This window comes from Eubalaena glacialis, chromosome 5, assembly GCF_028564815.1.
Source record: "Eubalaena glacialis isolate mEubGla1 chromosome 5, mEubGla1.1.hap2.+ XY, whole genome shotgun sequence".
Taxonomy (NCBI): domain Eukaryota; kingdom Metazoa; phylum Chordata; class Mammalia; order Artiodactyla; family Balaenidae; genus Eubalaena; species Eubalaena glacialis.
The window spans coordinates 33,926,053-33,943,269 of record NC_083720.1 but is presented as its reverse complement, the minus strand read 5'-3'; the positions used below and the strand labels follow the sequence as shown (position 1 = coordinate 33,943,269).

The 17,217-nt window shown below is 37.4% G+C and overlaps 1 protein-coding gene across 2 annotated transcripts in view; it reads right to left on the bottom strand.

Annotated features, from left to right (window-relative positions):
- Positions 1 to 2,127: 2,127 nt before the first annotated feature.
- TBCK (TBC1 domain containing kinase) overlaps positions 2,128 to 17,217 on the bottom strand; it is a 236,208-nt gene continuing 221,118 nt past the window's right edge. For both annotated transcript variants that reach the window (XM_061191187.1, XM_061191186.1), the window contains exon 26: positions 2,128 to 2,688. In XM_061191187.1, the coding sequence (XP_061047170.1) occupies positions 2,578 to 2,688 (111 nt within the window). In that variant the 3' untranslated portion in view covers positions 2,128 to 2,577. The remainder of the gene's footprint in view (positions 2,689 to 17,217) is intronic.

Here is a 17,217-nt window from a genome sequence, read left to right as displayed (position 1 = left end):
TATGGGGCTGGTGGTGGTAGTAAGGGCATTCCAGGCAGAGGGAAGAGACTGCTGATGCCAGAAACAAACAGTGTTGACAGTGACAGTGTAGGAGTCAATAATATATTAAAAAGGACCTCTACAAAGGTTTAATTCAACAAATAGGTGTTGAGGTCAACTTTGTTGAAATCATCTGCCATCGAATAACATGCCCTTCATGTAGACATGGCAGTGATTGTATGCTCTTTCTTATTTTACTGTTGAGAATATTACATATTATTCGTAATTTCAATGTTTAAAAAAACTTTCATTTTTTTCAAAATAAGCCTAAACGTATCAAGTTTTAAGAAAGACCAATTGCAAAATTGTGATGCAGGTTGGCTACTATTATCTGCTCCCACAGCTCTCCTCACAACACTCAGGTCTTCACCTCTCTCACTACCTACCACCCCATTCAGTTCAAATCTCTGCTGCTCCATCCTTCTCTGCTTTCTCAGGAAGGCAAAGTTAAGACTCAGAACCATTCCTTCCAAAAGATCATCAGTGCTGCACTATGATTATGAAGTCAAATAAGTCATCAAAGATTGAAGGAAAGGGCAGGAGGACTTATTTTCCTAACCAGGGTAGATAATGGCCCAAAAATGATGTTAGAGAAATCATGGTAAAATTTTCTTTTCTCATTAATTCTCACATTTTTTTCTTTGTATATTATGTAAAGATCACAGAATTATATAACCACTGATTATGTCAGTGTCTTGTAAGTAGTCGGTATTCAAAATGTATTTGGTGAATGACTGAATATAACTTAATTGAGCAAAACAAACAAAATAACACGGCTGCTGGGATAACTTGATAGCCACATGCAAGAACGAAGTTGGATACTTACCTCACTCCATATACAAAAATTAAATTAAAGACCTTGGGAGGGGTCAATGGGGAATGACTGCTAATAGGTACAGGATTTCTTTTTTGGGTTTTGAAAATGTTCTGAAATTAGATAGTAGTGATGATTGCACAGTTTTGTGAATCTACTAAAAAACATGAATTGTACATTTTAAAAGGGTGAATTTTAAGGTATGTGATTATATCTGAATGAAAGAAATAGATGCCCAAAACACCCAAAACAAACAGCAACAATAAAACCATAGTTAAGAAAGTTTCATTGAGGCTCTCATTGAAATGTTCTACCTAGGTAGTCCTAACATTGACGAAGAATATAAGTTAAAGATGAAAGAACATGTTTTAGTTAAAACAAAATTGAAAATAGTAAACAAGATGTACTGTATTTTAATAATTCTAAGATGCGTATTTTTTTCACATTTCTGAAATGGAAATGAATCTTATAATTGCTGGTGTGTCACAGTTTATTTGGCTGCTTTTTTTCTTTCTTCATGGTACATAAAATTGTGATATATCTTAGCTTCAGTGAAATGCTTAATTTTTTGAATAATGTGACAGAGGCTGCCAGTTGTCCCTCAATGTATTCTCCTCTTCTCACACAGTAATAAAATTTTTTAACTGGGTAAATGGCTGCCCAGCCAAAACTGTATTCCAGATTTTCTTGATAGCTAGTTGTGGCCACATGTGTAAGTTCTGGTGAGTGGTGTGTACGCAGAAGTAATACGTGCACCTTCTGGTTTGTGCCCTTAAAGAGAAGGAGCACGCCCTCCCTTCTCTCCTTCTCTCCTTTCTTTCCTCCCTCCCTACTTTTTCCTTCTCTCTTTTTTATTCCCTCCCTCCTCCTTCATTCCCTTCCTTCTAAATTGTAGATATGATGGTGGGAGCTAACGGCCATCTTGATCTATGAGATAGAAACTAAGTGTTGAGGGTGGTAAAGAATGAGAACAGACACCTGAGATCTTAATGCTAATGAAACCAATACACTAGCCCTAGATTGGCTATGCAGACTTTTATGTGAGAGACAAAGTTCTAGCTTGTCTAAGTCACTCTTATTTTGGGTGTCTCAGCTACAGGAGCTGAAAAATATTCTATATAATATGAATGGTTTCTGACTTTCATTTTTCTGGAAGTAAACTGTTATTACTTTCTCCAAAGGGTTAAATTCTGCGCCCTCTAAACACACACACACACACACACACACACACATATATATCTGGGCCCAAAATGAGTTACCAAATATAGCATTTACTTATAAGGAATGTATTGTGAATAGCTTTTCAGTTTTCATTATCATGGAAGGATGATTTCAGCTCACATTCAGTCTATATTTCTAAAGAATACCTTTGTTAGGACTGTCTGTTCAGTGCAATGGAAGACAGCCTTTTCAGTGTAACTGAGACTTCTTGATAATGCTAAATCTGCCTCATCAGTTGAATTCTTCTGGCTTTGCGTTGGTGTGGTAAAAATACATGATCGGATTTCATTGTTAAGAAAATTCTTTCAGCAATACATGTACAGTCAAGTTTGTTGCCTGGATGGCTGAACATTTCGGTCATGAGATTAAAAAAAAAAATGTCTCATGACAAAACTTGAAATGGAAATGTAACAATCTGGAAGTCTAGCTCTGCCTTAGAGTGGCAAGGCTGTGCTGCTGGGGGTGATGCCACTCTGTCCTTTTGACAGCCAGACTCCTGTTCTTCATATTTGAGGAGATGGGACAGTGAGGAGGCCTGTTGGCTTGAGCTTATTAATGCCACCGTCTAGAATACAGATTCTTGGATATTTCATCTTCACAAGATGAGCCGCAAACTGAAAAAAAAAAAAAGGACAAATTTATAAAGGATACACAAAATTGATATATCTCCAATCCCGTTTTTTTCTCAAGCTGTGATAGACAAATGATAATGATAATGTTATTACTGCTGTCACTGTTCTATCAATGAATCATTAATTTAGTTTTTAATATAAATTAAATCCCTCTTTTCAAACGTATTTATGCTATGGGATAAATGTCTCTCTTTATTTCTCTTGTAAACTTGTTTGAATAGGCAATAAATATACTTGGTAAACAATTCAAACAATATAAAAGGGTATACTGTGAGGCTATGCAGGTAAATTCCTCCTACCTCTGTTCTCAGTCTCCCTCTCCAGAGAACATTAATATTCCTATTTTTCATATATCCTTCCAGTGAGAGTCAAAACATTCTCAAATCTATATTTTGAACAATTTTTACAGTATTTTCAACATATTAGTTATTGCAATTACTTGCACAATATCCCAGAGAAGGCCCATGAACTGGTTCTAACATGTTTTTGGAGCAACTGCAATGAACAGTTTGAGACCATAAATTTGGAATAAATTTGAAGGACTGCTCCAAGAAGTCTTCTAGATGCCTAGCAAAGCAGGGCTTTGAAAAATTATCAAGACATACACATTCCTCTCTGACTTGCCCATGTCTGCCTATCCAGGATCATTGATTATCTTTCTCTACTCCTTGAACTTTACGACGAAGCAGTCCTGGACTGTAATCAATCCCCTGACAGATGGGATCACTTTAGGATTCAGAGTCTTTTTTGGTTGTGCACTGTCTGTTGGAAACATGCTCCATTTCCCACCAACTCCTGGTCCCCGTTTTAGTTTCTCCTCACAAGCAACCTCCCACCCCGACCTGTCTAAATTTCTACTTACTTCCTTACTCAGGCAATTCCTTGTTTAGGAGCTAAGTTTCCATTAGGGGCCCCTCTTTTCAGGCCCCCAGATTTTTTGTGCAAATCTCTACCTTTGGCTTACCACATTTATTTAAATTGCCCATTTAAGAGCCTGCTTCCTCTAGCAAACTGTAAACTCCTCTAGGACAGTGAGAGTGTTGATTCTTTTTTTTTTTTTTAACATCTTTATTGGTGTATAATTGCTTTACAATGTTGTGTTAGTTTCTGCTGTATAACGAAGTGAGTCAGCTATATGCATACGTATATCCCCATATCCTCTCCCTCTTGTGTCTCCCTCACACCCTCCCTATCCTACCCCTCTAGGTGGTCGCAAAGCACTGAGCTGATCGCATAGCACTGTGCTATGTGGCTGCTTCCCACTAGCTACCTATTTTACATTTGGTAGTGTATATATGTCCATGCCACTCTCTCACTTTGTCCCAGCTTACCCTTTCCTCCTCCCTGTGTCCTCAACTCCATTCTCTACGTCTGCATCTTTATTCCTGTCCTGCCCCTAGGTTCATCAGAATCATTTTTTTTCTTTTCTTTTTTTTTTAGGTTCCATATATATGTGTTAGCATACGGTATTTGCTTTTCTCTTTCTGACTTACTTCACTCTGTATGACAGACTCTAGGTCCATCCACCTCACTACAAATAACTCAATTTCATTTCTTTTTATGGCTGAGTAATATTCCATTGTATAAATGTGCCACATCTTCTTTATCCAGTCATCTATCAATGGACACTTAGGTTGCTTCCATGTCCTGGCTATTGTAAATAGTGCTGCAGTGAACATTGTGGTACATGACTCTTTTGAATTATGGTTTTCTCAGGGTATATGCCCAGTAGTGGGATTGCTGGGTCATATGGTAGTTCTATTTTTAGTTTTTTAAGGAACCTCCATAATGTTCTCCATAGTGGCTGTATCAATTTACATTCCCATCAACAGTGCAAGAGGGTTCCATTTTCTCCACACCCTCTCCAGCATTTATTGTTTGTAGATTTTTTGATGATGGCCATTCTGACTGGTGTGAGGTGATACCTCACTGTAGTTTTGATTTGCATTCCTCTAATGATTAGTGATGTTGAGCATCTTTTCATGTGTTTGTTGGCAATCTGTATAACTTCTTTGGAGAAATGTCTATTTAGGTCTTCTGCCCATTTTTGGACTGGGTTGTTTTGGTTTTTTGATATTGAGCTGCACGAGTTGCTTGTATATTTTGGAGATTAATCCTTCGTCAGTTGCTCCGTTTGCAAATATTTTCTCCCATTCTGAGGGTTGTCTTTTCGTCTTGTTCATGGTTTCTTTTGCTGTGCAAAAGCTTTTAAGTTTCATTAGGTCCCATTTGTTTATTTTTGTTTTTATTTCCATTTCTCTAGGAGGTGGATCAAAAAGGATCTTACTGTGATTTATGTCATAGAGTGTTGCGCCTATGTTTTCCTCTAAGAGTTTTATAGTGTCTGGCCTTACATTTAGGTCTTGAATCCATTTTGAGTTTATTTGTGTGTATGGTGTTAGGGAGTGTTCTAATTTCATTCTTTTACATGTAGCTGTCCAGTTTTCCCAGCACCACTTATTGAAGAGGCTGTCTTTTCTCCATTGTATATTCTTGCCTCCTTTATCAAAGATAAGGTGACCATATGTGCGTGGGTTTATCTCTGGGCTTTCTATCCTGTTCCATTGATCTATATTTCTGTTTTTGTGCCAGTACCATACTGTCTTGATTACTGTAGCTCTGTAGTATAGTCTGAAGTCAGGGAGCCTGATTCCTCCAGCTCCATTTTTCTTTCTCAAGATTGCTTTGGCTATTCGGGGTCTTTTGTGTTTCCATACAAATTGTGCAATTTTTTGTTCTAGTTCTGTGAAAAATGCCATTGGTAGTTTGATAGGGATTGCATAGAATCTGTAGATTGCTTTGGGTAGTATAGTCCCTAGTACCCGGCACAGGGCAGGGGCTCAATATATGCCTATTGGTCTCAACTAAACTATGGTAAAGGACAAATACCCAAGGGCAAAAGGGTAAAGAAGTAGAGGTTAAGTAAAGAAAGTTTTCTTTAGCTCTCTGTCTATAGGTGGTGTCCTATTCCTCCCCCTTGGGTGTTTCTGTCCTCACGTTTTTCTCAATTACTTTATCATAACCTGATCTCAGATCCTTCAAGAAAAATGGCTAATACCTGCTCACAGTGCTATTGCCTCTTGGGAGTATTTGAAGCTTAATATTGGTGAAGTCTCAAGCCAGCAGTCTAGACTTTATGGGTTCAAAAGAATCAGCTGAGTGGTTTGGTCAGGATTACTTCAAGGCCTCACTCAGAGATTCTGTTTATTGATCTGCGGCTCAGGAATATGTTTTTTGTTTTTGTTTTTATTTTTCAACAAATACCATTAGATGATTCTAAAGCAGGCCTGTGGACAATATTTTGAAAAATACTATCTTAAGCCCAAGGATAAAGACATCAGTAAGTAGGTGAAATATTGGGTTGGCCAAAAAGTTCATTCGGTCTTTTCCCATAAGATGGCTCTAGTAGCACTTAGTTGCTTTTAATTTCTCTTGAAACAATTTTGTTAGACTGTACTGTGACATCTGTCACTGAAGCGTGCATTTAAAAAATAATTTATCAAAACTGGTGAATTTTTGTGTAGCCATTTTAATATTGAAATGGAAGAAAAAAGCAACATTTTCGGCATATTATGCTTTATTATTTCAAGAAAGGTTAAAAACGCAACTGAAACGCAAAAAAAGATTTGTGCAGTATATGGAGAAGATGCTGTGACTGATTGAACGTGTCAAAAGTGGTTTGCAAAGTTTCGTGCTGGAGATTTCTCACTGGACGATGCTCCACGGTCGTGTAGACCGGTTGAAGTTGACAGCGATCAAATCGAGACATTAATTTAGAACACTGAGCATTATACCACGAGGGAGATAGCCGACATACTCAAAATATCCAAATCAAGAGTTGAAAATCATCTGCACCAGCTTGGTTATGTGAATCGCTTTGATGTTTAGGTTCTACATAAGTGAAAAAAACCTTCTTGACCATATTTCCACATTCGATTCTCTGCTGAAACGTAATGACAATGTTCTGTTTTTAAAACAAATTGTGATGGGTGATGAAAAGTGGATACTGTACAATAATGTGGAAAGGAAGAGATCGTGGGGCAAGCGAAATGAACCACCACCAACCACACCAAAGGTGGGTCTTCATCCAAAGAAGGTGATGTTGTGTATATGGTGGGATTGGAAGGGAGACCTCTATTATGAGCTCCTTCCGGAAAACCAAACGATTAATTCCAAGTACTGCTCCCAATTAGACCAACTGAAAGCAGCACTCACGAAAAGCATCCAGAACTAGTCAACAGAAAACGCATAATCTTCCATCAGGATAATGCAAGACTGCATGTTTCTTTGATGACCATGCAAAACCTGCTGCAGCTTGGATGAGAAGTTCTGATTCATCCACCGTATTCACCAGACATTGCACCTTCGGATTTCCCTTTATTTCGGTCTTCACAAAATTCTCTTAACGGAAAAAATTTTGATTCCCTGGAAGACTGTGAAAGGCACCTGGACCAGTTCTTTGCTCAAAAAGATAAAAAGTTTTGGGACGATGGAATTATAAAGTTGCCTTAAAAATGGCAGAAGGTAGTGGAACAAAACGGTGAATACATTGTTCAATAAAGTTCTTGGTGAAAATGAAAAATGTGTCTTTTATTTTTACTTAAAAACCGAAGGAACTTTTTGGCCAACCCATACATGTTGTTGGACTCAGATCTTAGCAATTTTCAAAACAACTAACAGAAAATGAACTCAGTACTGCTGACCCCACTTAACTTCTCCACCATTCTCTGCAATGCCTTAAGAGAGATTCAAATGCTGTTCATGTTTTAGAGCATAAGCTCTTTTAGAGCCACTGAGGATATCCTTAATAGTAATTAATGTTGAAGAGAAATAGTGTACTGTATTTCAAAAGGTATCAAGTGAGCTAGAGTGCAAAGTGAGCTGATCTTCCTCCTGTGCTTCTTGCTTACTTCTCTTTCAACCAGTCCTTAAGAACAGAGGCACCAGATTCACCTGTCCCAAGTCACATGTGCAGGCAGCACAGTCTCTGGTACTATATGATTACTGAAACATCTTGGCTTCATTCTCCCACATGCAGCAATACAATTACCATTTAGGTTGAAATTCTAAGATAAACATATCATTACTCAAAAGGGCTTGTGGATAAGCAGTCTTAGCGTTCAGTACTTTCAAAACACTACAGAAGTCAGAAAATGACTGTACATTTACCTAATCTCTCTTAAACTATGCTGTACAGCTGGAAAGAGCTCCCACTGTTATTGTAAGGGGGGACATAACAAGTAGGCTGCTACTGAGCTGGAAAATGGTGAAGGCAAAGCAGGCAGAACAGAGCATTTTAGAACCATCAGGCTGCTGCGATGTGGGAGGTCTAAGAAGAAAAGCAGAAATGGAGTACAAGGAGATGGCAAATGTTCAGGTGCCTTGAAATGAAGCAAGCCTGTGCCTAAGCAAAGAAAAAGAGCAAGTGTTGAGTTTTCAGGTTAAGATTACGAGTTCTGCTCCTCCAATCCTCTGCTTGTGGTTCCAATTATCCATGTTACATATTGGCCCCTAACAGTGAAGCCATGACAGCATCTTTCCACTCCTACCATGGAAAGAGCTCTTCTCCATCTATTCATTCATTTTTTCATTCACTTATCAATCAAACATTTCACTGAATTCCTACTAAGTACCAGGCACTGTGTCAGTTTTTGCAGTGCTTACAGTTCAGTGGAGGAGACAGTAGCAAACAATATTAAGCAGTATGGCTATTACAAAAACAAAAGTTCAAGGTACTCCTGAATTTAACAGGGGTTAGGGGGCTGTTGCCCTCTCCCCATTCCTCTTTCATTAGTAACACCTGGAGGGAATGCGAACCCAGAAGTGATGGTCACTGTCGTTACACTGATCAGGTAGCGCTCTCTGAGTCTATAGCTTGACAGGTTAGGGAGGAAAGAAAGGGCTATGAATCCACTGTGTGAAAAAAGCCATGTCACTTATGGAGAAGATGTATGGTGGAACAGAGGAGAACCAGGCACACAGAGTTCAGGGTTTCATCCATCTTTTACTTTCCATCTGGAATTGGCAGCTTTACTGAGTGAATAGACAGGGTACTGGACTCTGGTGATGAAGCGTCTGGTGTAGACTACAACTGCAGCTTTGGGAGAGGCCTGACTTCAAACAGAAATCATAAACCTAGACTTACTGAATGATATCCTTGGTGGAAGGGGCAAGATATCATACTGGACCAGTGTTATGAAGACATCAGAATCATCTAGGTGCTTTCAGTAAAACACTGATACCCAGGCCCACTCCATACCAGTAAGAAGTAGAGTTTCTTGGGATGAAGCTCCAGCAACATTTTTGGTCTTTTTCACCTATAATTCTAGGTGATTCTATTGTGTAGCCAGATTGAGGATTGCTTTATTACATAATGAGATTCATTTGCTGGTCAGGTTTGTCTGGGACTTCAAACTGTAATTTTTGTAAGTATAGTACTGTGTGGAGAGCAAGTCACTTTGCACTAAAAGAGGCTGCCATGTTGTGGGGCTGGAATTTGTAAGGCCAAGTCCTGCCTGGAGACAATGGGGCTCCTCAAACTGCACAACCAGTTGAGATCTAGCAGGCAACATCCTACATGGAGTTGGCAGAATCTGGTATTTGCTGGGATAGAATTTTGGGAATCACAGACTGCAGGGGCAGCTGCATTTCTTGTGGGAAGTACTCCCATTTGGAGAGGGCAAAGCTCTGGCATTTTTATCATTCCTCTGGTTAGTGGGATCTGGTGGTGGTACTCGTTTCTAGGGCTTGGGTAGGCACACCTCAAATCATCACTGTCTGAAAGTGGCAGGCTCTTGTGGGTGCCACTCCATCTTGTTTTCTCTCTTTATCTTGCATCTGAGCTTGGACTAAGAGGCTGGCATGTTTGTCTAGTGGAAGTCAAGTTCTACTGTAGCAGGAGAATGAGTGGAGGAAAGGGATTTTTGAACTGCCACAGAGTAGTGCATGTTAACTAAGGTCAAGAAATTAAAGCTGAGAACAAGTAAGATTTGTGAGGGGCACAGAACAGGATCATGTTGTTTCTCACTGGGTATCCTAGGACACATTTTTGGGTGGAACCTACAGTAGCAGCAGGAAGCTAAGAAAACTGGGCTCCTCAAGATTCTGCAAGGAGCACATTGCAGACAATTAAGCACATTGCAAACAATTAATTGGCCTTGTGAGTTTTAAGTTCATATTGGGGACTGGACAATGGGCATGAAATTGACCAACTCGCTGGTGAAGCTCAAGCTGAGAAGTCTCTCTCTTCCATTTATTTGTCCATTCCTTTCCCCAACAAATAATGCTAAATTTGGGCTAATATTTCAAAAGTGAAATATCACTTTTGGTTGGATATGAAACTGAATAAGGGAACTGGCAATTAACCTGTAATGAGCAACTGTAGCAATTTCATTTTCTTGGTTTTATGGATGTGAAGCTGATGCTGTGCTAGTTTTATGTGTCCTCTTGATCCTCTGGAATGCTGAAAATATGATGCACATTTAATATTTCTGGCACCGTGTGGCTGGAGCTAGGCTGATACTTTATGCATATTATGTACCTATTTCTAAGAGTTTGGCTGGACAACTCAGATAAACATATTTGAGATGAGAAGTAAGATATGGGGTGATTTCTCCATCAGGAGTATAGTGTGGCCTTAAATATAACTCAAGGACTGTCTTGTCCTGATTAGTTAAGAGATTTCTGGAGTCATTAATAAATGTCTTGATCATTTTAACTGCCCAACTCAGTGATCCCAATTAGAAACATAAGAGATGTGACAAGGATTAGCAGGAAAGAGGTAGAAATGATTTAACTAATACTCCACTGATCTCTTCCCTCAATTATACAATAACTTTAAAATGTCATTTTTTGTTTTGTTCCTTATTATGTTCCTCCCACAACTGAGAAAAGTATTCTGTCTCCTGCTAGTTTTCTGTACCCAGATATTTTATAATTAACACACTGACATTTATTTTCTTAAGAGTACTACATACTCTTAAGTACTACATACTCTACATAAACATGTAGTTTATTTTTATAAATAAACTACATAAGAAAACCCTTGAACTTTGTTGGTGGGAATGTAAATTGTTGCAGCCATTATGGAAAACAGTATGGACGTTCCTCCAAAAACTAAAAACAGAATTACCATATGACCCAGAAATCCCACTTCTGGGTATATATCCAAAGGAAATGAAATCTGGATCTTGAAGAGGTATCTGCGTTCCCATGTTCATTGCAGCACTATTTACAATAGCCAAGATATAGAAACAACCTACATGTACCCCTATGTTCATAGCAGCACTATTCACAATAGCCAAGACATGGAAACAACCTAAATGTCCATCAATGGATGAATCGATAAAGAAGATATGGTACATATATACAATGGAATACTACCCAGCCATAAAAAGGAACAAAATAATGCCATTTGAAGCAACATAGAAGCAACTAGAGATTATCATACTAAGTGAAGACAGAAAGAGAAAGAAAAATACCATATGATATCATTTATATGTGGAATCTAAAATATGACACAAATGAACCTATCTATGAAACAGAAACAGAATTATGAACATAGAGAACAGACTGGTGGTTGCCAAGGGGGAGGGGTTTGGGACAGGGATGGACTGGGAAGTTGGAGTTAGTCGATGTAAGCTTTTATATATAGGATGGATAAACAACAAGGTCCTACTGCATAGCATAGAGAACTATACTCAATATCCTATGATAAACCATAATGGAAAAGAATATTAAAAAAAAAGAATGTATATATATGTTTAACTGAATCACTTTGCTGTACAGCAGTAATTAACACAACATTATAAATTAACTATACTTCAATTAAAAAAAAAAGAAACAACCTAAATGTCCATTGACAGATAATGGATCAAGAAAATGTGGTGTATATATACAATGGATTATTAGTCAACCTTAAAAAAGGAAATCCTGCCATTTGTGATACATGGGTGAACCTGGAGGACATATGCTAAGTGAAATAAGCCAGAGACATAAAAACAAATATGTATGATTTCACTTACATGTGGAATCAAAAATAGTCAAGTTCATAGAAGCAGAGGTAGAATGGTGGTTGCCAGGGGTGAGGGGGTCAATGGGAGGACATGGGCAGATGTTGGTCAAAGGGTACAAAGTTTCAGTTGTGCAAGATGAATAAGTTCTGGAGATCTAATGTACAGCATGGTGACTAGTTACTATATATAGCAAGTATAACAATACCTCATTGTATACTTGAAATTTGCTATGAAAAAAAAAGAAAAATAATGGTGAAGTGATGGATATATTAATTAGCTTGATTTTGGTGATCATTTCATAATGTATACATATATCAAAACATCAAGATGTATACTTTTAATATATACAGTTCTTCTGTGTCAATTATACCTCATTAACAGTGAAAAAAAAAGGAATGCTATATAAGGTGTGAAATCAGTTTTCACAGTATTAACATCTAATAACAATTAGGCAGTGGCTACCTTATTTTCTTATTTCACTCACAGAAGTAAAATCAGCTGGAAGGCAAAACCAAGAAGGTGAACACAAGGCCAGTAATCATCTTACACCTTACCAAAGGCACTCGTGACAAGTAAGGAGCAAAACAGGTAATTCCAGGGTATTACTCTAGCATGTTATATACTGGAATATGTTTAATTATGCAGTAAGAAAAAAAATGGGAGAGTTTACAAAAACAGACATTATATGGTCTAAGCGTTCTGGTCCATGTTTATTTGAGAGATAACTATCCTAATGGTGTCTGGGATATTCAGAATCCATGCTATGGTGTATATTAGTTTTCTATTCTTGGAACTAATCTTTGGGGATTAGGAAATGGTATAGTGTAAAGATTTCATCTTAAAAAACATTTTTTATAGTTTGTGTTATATAAGGGGACATACACATAATTGTAGCGCACTAACTCAAAGTGTTTAAAATTTAAAAGACACTTTAAAAAAGTCTTTGAAAGTTATCAATATAAAAAACATTTATACAAAAAAGTAATGATGAAGTTTATAAATATAGAAATAATAAACTTTGTGTGATAATTTTAATATAGAAGGCCACAGAGTAGTCAGATCAGAGACAATGTCCTCAGTCCATTTCCACAGTTAAGGAACTGAAGTAGATGAAGAATATGAAGATAATGCAGTGAAAGTTTCACTTTCTATTCTTGGCCTCCATGCTTATTTTTTAGTAAGTTGCAGTGCTATTCTCTCAATGAGTTCAGTAATTTTTAGTGGTATGTGGGCCACTCAAGGGGTATATGAGAAAAAGAGAAGTTAATATTTTCATGTGCAATTATAAAGTCCTCTTCTTTGTCTCTTCTATTTTACTATCTTATATATAATTCTAACAAAATCCCATGAGGAGTAAAGGAAAGGAAAATAATTTTAATGTTTTAAAGTATACATTTTAAATAGAAACGGCAAGGAAAATAAATATTTCCCAAAGTCACATGATGTCAGCATAAGTCAATGCAACTTTCTGCTCCATTGTTTGCTTTGTTTACATCTCAATAACAGGTATTTTTTTCCTCACATGTCCAAATGATATTTTCCTTTCCTTTCTCTTCCATTTTCCTTTGATCTCTTGTTTTCTTTGTTGATCTCCTCTACCAATCACTGGCACTAAATCAAATTTTTCTTATTTATAAGCTATTTTGTAATGGAGACAATGGATTTTTACAATTTTTTGAAACAAATGTAAGTTGTATCTTTTTTTAATGGTCTTTCGACAATCTCTTGTTCAGGTTATCACCTGGAATTTGTTTCCTTTCCTAAAATAATATATTTATAAGTTTTTAAATTTAGTTATGGTAAAGAAAAACCCTACATCTTTTTTTTAAATTAATTTTTACTGGAGTATAGTTGTTTTACAATGTTGTGTTAGTTTCTGCTGTACAGCAAAGTGAATCAGCGATACGTATAAATATATCCCCTCTTTTTTGGATTTCAAACCCATTTAGGTCCCCACAGAGCACTGAGTAGAGTACCCTGTGCTATGCAGTAGGTTTTCATTAGTTATCTATTTTATACATAGTAGTGTATATATGCCAATTCATATCTCCCAATTCATCCCACCCCCTCCTTCCTCCCTTGGTATCCATACGTTTAAGAAAAACCCTACATCTTTTTGTTCTGTACTGTAGAACATTAACTGTTTATAAGTGGAAGGATTCTATATATACCCATCTAGTTTTAACTCCCCTTTGAATTCCAGTCTGAACCTCTAAATGCTTGACTGACATTTTTTATACTGATGTCCCATTAGCACCTCAAACACAGTATGTCCAAAATTCATTACATTCTCTCCAAATTTACTTTATTTTTCTCTTTCTTATTTCTGTTAAAGGTATCAGCAACCTCCCCCCAAAACCAAAGCTGGAAACTTTAAGGTGATCTTTGAGTTAAAAAAATAAATGTCCTTTGGCTCTATATTATTCAGTTAGGCACAAAGCTGTGTTAGTTCTGTGATTTGTCTTGGATCCACTCCCTCTTTTTCCATTCCTCTGCTCCTACTCCATTTTAGACCCCAATTACTCTTGAATTAGTTCCTAAGTGGTTCTTGCATTTTTAGTTTTTCCCTTTTCCTTTTACCTAGCACTCTGCGGCCTACATGATAACATTATGGAAGACCCTTAGGAAATCCTGAGACTCCAGTAACTGCTGTGTAGAGATATTTTCCTTCCTAGGGCTATTGCTCTTAAGCAAGATGAGTCAAGATCTGTGGATCCCTTACAAGGAGTAGCTTGTTTATCCATAGTCAGTAAGAACAATTTGTAGTACGTACCTAAAAGCTCTTATTCAAAGTTTCATTTTGATAATATTAAGTCTAAAGTTTCTTTGAATTTTGAGAACGACAAAAGAAATTCTTCAATTTAGACTTACACTTGCTTATTCTTTATATAAATACATACATTTATTTATATTTAAGTTAAAGGTTAATGAGAAAGAAGGTTGTCCTTTAGTATCCCAAATAAAGGTAAGAGAAGATAGTGACAGGATGTTACCAGATGCCTTGAATCATATAATAAAAGCAGTGAGGCCATTTCTTGAGTCTCCTTTTGAAAGTTGCAGAGCTTGGCTATCAGTCTCAGATAAACCCCTCGGTGTCGTCTTCTCCCAACAGCCGCATGAGCTTTGCTGACACTGGGGGCTTAGAAACTAGACAGTGGGAGATTGCAAGCTTGAGACAGAAGGTCAACTAAAGGTAAAATCTGGAAAGAATCTGGCACTGAAATAGATTGGGAATATAGGGAGAGTGAAATTCTTTAACTGGTCTCTGGTTCTTGGTGTTTTGAAATTTCGATTTCATTGGGATCAAGGGCAAAAGAGATGGGAGACACTTTAAAAGTAATTTTCCAAATGACTTTCTAAAATACAGCTGATAGTGTCACTTTCCTTCTTTAAAACCTTTAATAGCTCCCCACTCCTAAAATGTAAACTCCCTAGCATAGCATTTAAGGCTCTCTATAACCAAAAGCTCCCCCTATTTTTCCAGCCTTATCTGTAGCTAAAATGCTCTTCAGAGAAGCCCTGTGCTTTCCAATCAGCCTGTGTTACTTCCTTTGCCTGGAATGCTGCCTCCTGACTATGGCCCTCCTCCCAACACTTTTTCTTACTGAAATCCTACCAATAATACAAGGTCTAGGTCCACTATCACCTTCTCCATGAAGCTTTAGGAATCCTTCTGTTAACTGGAAGAAACTTCTTCCTTCTCATTGATTTTCTAGAACTTTAACTATAAATCTCATAGCACATGACACATTCCACTTTGAATTTTAATTGGTTGTATCAATCTTATATTCTTAACTAGATTGCAAGTTTTATAAGGGCAAGGGACCGTCTTTCTCATTTCTGTTTCCTCATAATAGTTTCCATCATGTAGGCACTCAATGTTTGTTGTCTTAAACTAGTAGTTGATATTAGCATTTTTTCTTTTATTTTCTTCTTCTTTTTACCAATTTCTATAAGTGCATTGTCTACTGCAAACTATTATTTTTCAGGTGTTCATTCTTAACTTAGTCATTAATTCAACCATCAAATATTTATTGAATGCTTGTTACTTGAAAGGCACTATGCTAGGGGCTGTGGGTACAATGAATACAATATAATCCCTGTCCTCAGTGAGCTTGGAGTTTAGTAGGAGATGCAGGTAAGTGGATAGGCGATTACAATGCCATTTGATAAATGCTACACAGAGCCATCATTTAAGGTTGTACAAATTGTGCCTTATATGAGCGAACCCAGAAAAGAGGTAAGTGGAGCAAGAAATGTAGCCCCATCCTCTTCTTTCCAAGCTTTGTGCCCTTACATGGTGCCGTGTATCCCTAAACGAAGGATGGGTTTTTCTCTAATGCACACAGAGACTCTGTATATGACAGTGGTCCCAATGCCACTATAAGAGTAAGTAAAAGATTTTCTATGAGCACTTGGGAAGGGTACTTAGTCCCAAACTTGAGGAGTTAAGAATGAGTTCCATGAAGAAATGCTATATAAACAGCTTTTCAAGACAAATGGGAGTTACCCAGGTGAACAGAAATGAGAAGAATGCTTCAAATAGAGACAAATACAAAGAGACAGCATATAAGGAACTACAAGTAGTTAATTATGGCTGGAATCTAAGAGCAGTGAGGGTGAGCTTGGAAAACAAAGCAAAGTCCAGATCATGAAGGGCCTCAAAAACCATGGTGAAGGTTTGAATTTTATTTTGAAGGCAATGGGAAGTCATAGAGGCATTCTGACAATGACCAGATTGACATTTCAAAAACCTCACTGGTTGTAGGGTAGAACTGGGGGAAGGAGGCTGTAGGCAAGGACAGTGGGAAGTTGCAGGAGGTCAGGCACGAGATATTGGTGATCTGAGTGAAGACAGTTGGGAAGTGGAGATGAGAGAATTTCAGACCTACTTAACAGCAAAGACAAATAATAATTTTCCATAAAGTTTGTTCCACCAGTCAAGAAGGTGAGAAAATCCACTATTTCAATCAAACAGGCTGGGTGGTATGGACGAAAGTGTGGGAACTTCGTAGTTAGACAATACAGAGTTTGAATCAGGGTTCTACCACTGGTTAGCCGTGGGATCTTGGGTAAGTCACTTAGCCTCTTTGGCATTAGTTTCTTCACCTGTTAAATCTGTAACAATACACTTGAATAGTACACTTAAAGTATTGTTGGGAGTTTTAAATTAGATATTATATCTGTAAGTGCTTGATTCATAGTAAATACTTACTGTAAAGCTAGTTTCCTCCTTTTCTCCTCTTTCCTTTCCCCAATTGATCCTTTAATAGGAGAGCCATTTACAACACCCTGAAATTGTATAGATGCAAACTTAAAAAAGCAGAGTTGTCCCCAAATGGAATGTAAGGTAGGGCTTTTCAGTGTTAATGGTGAACTCTTTATGGTGAACTCTTTAATGCTTTACAGTGTTAATGGTGAACTCTTTATGTTGGAGCAGTAATTTATACTAGTGACTCTTACAGTCTACTGGGTCATATATACTTTTGGCAATCAG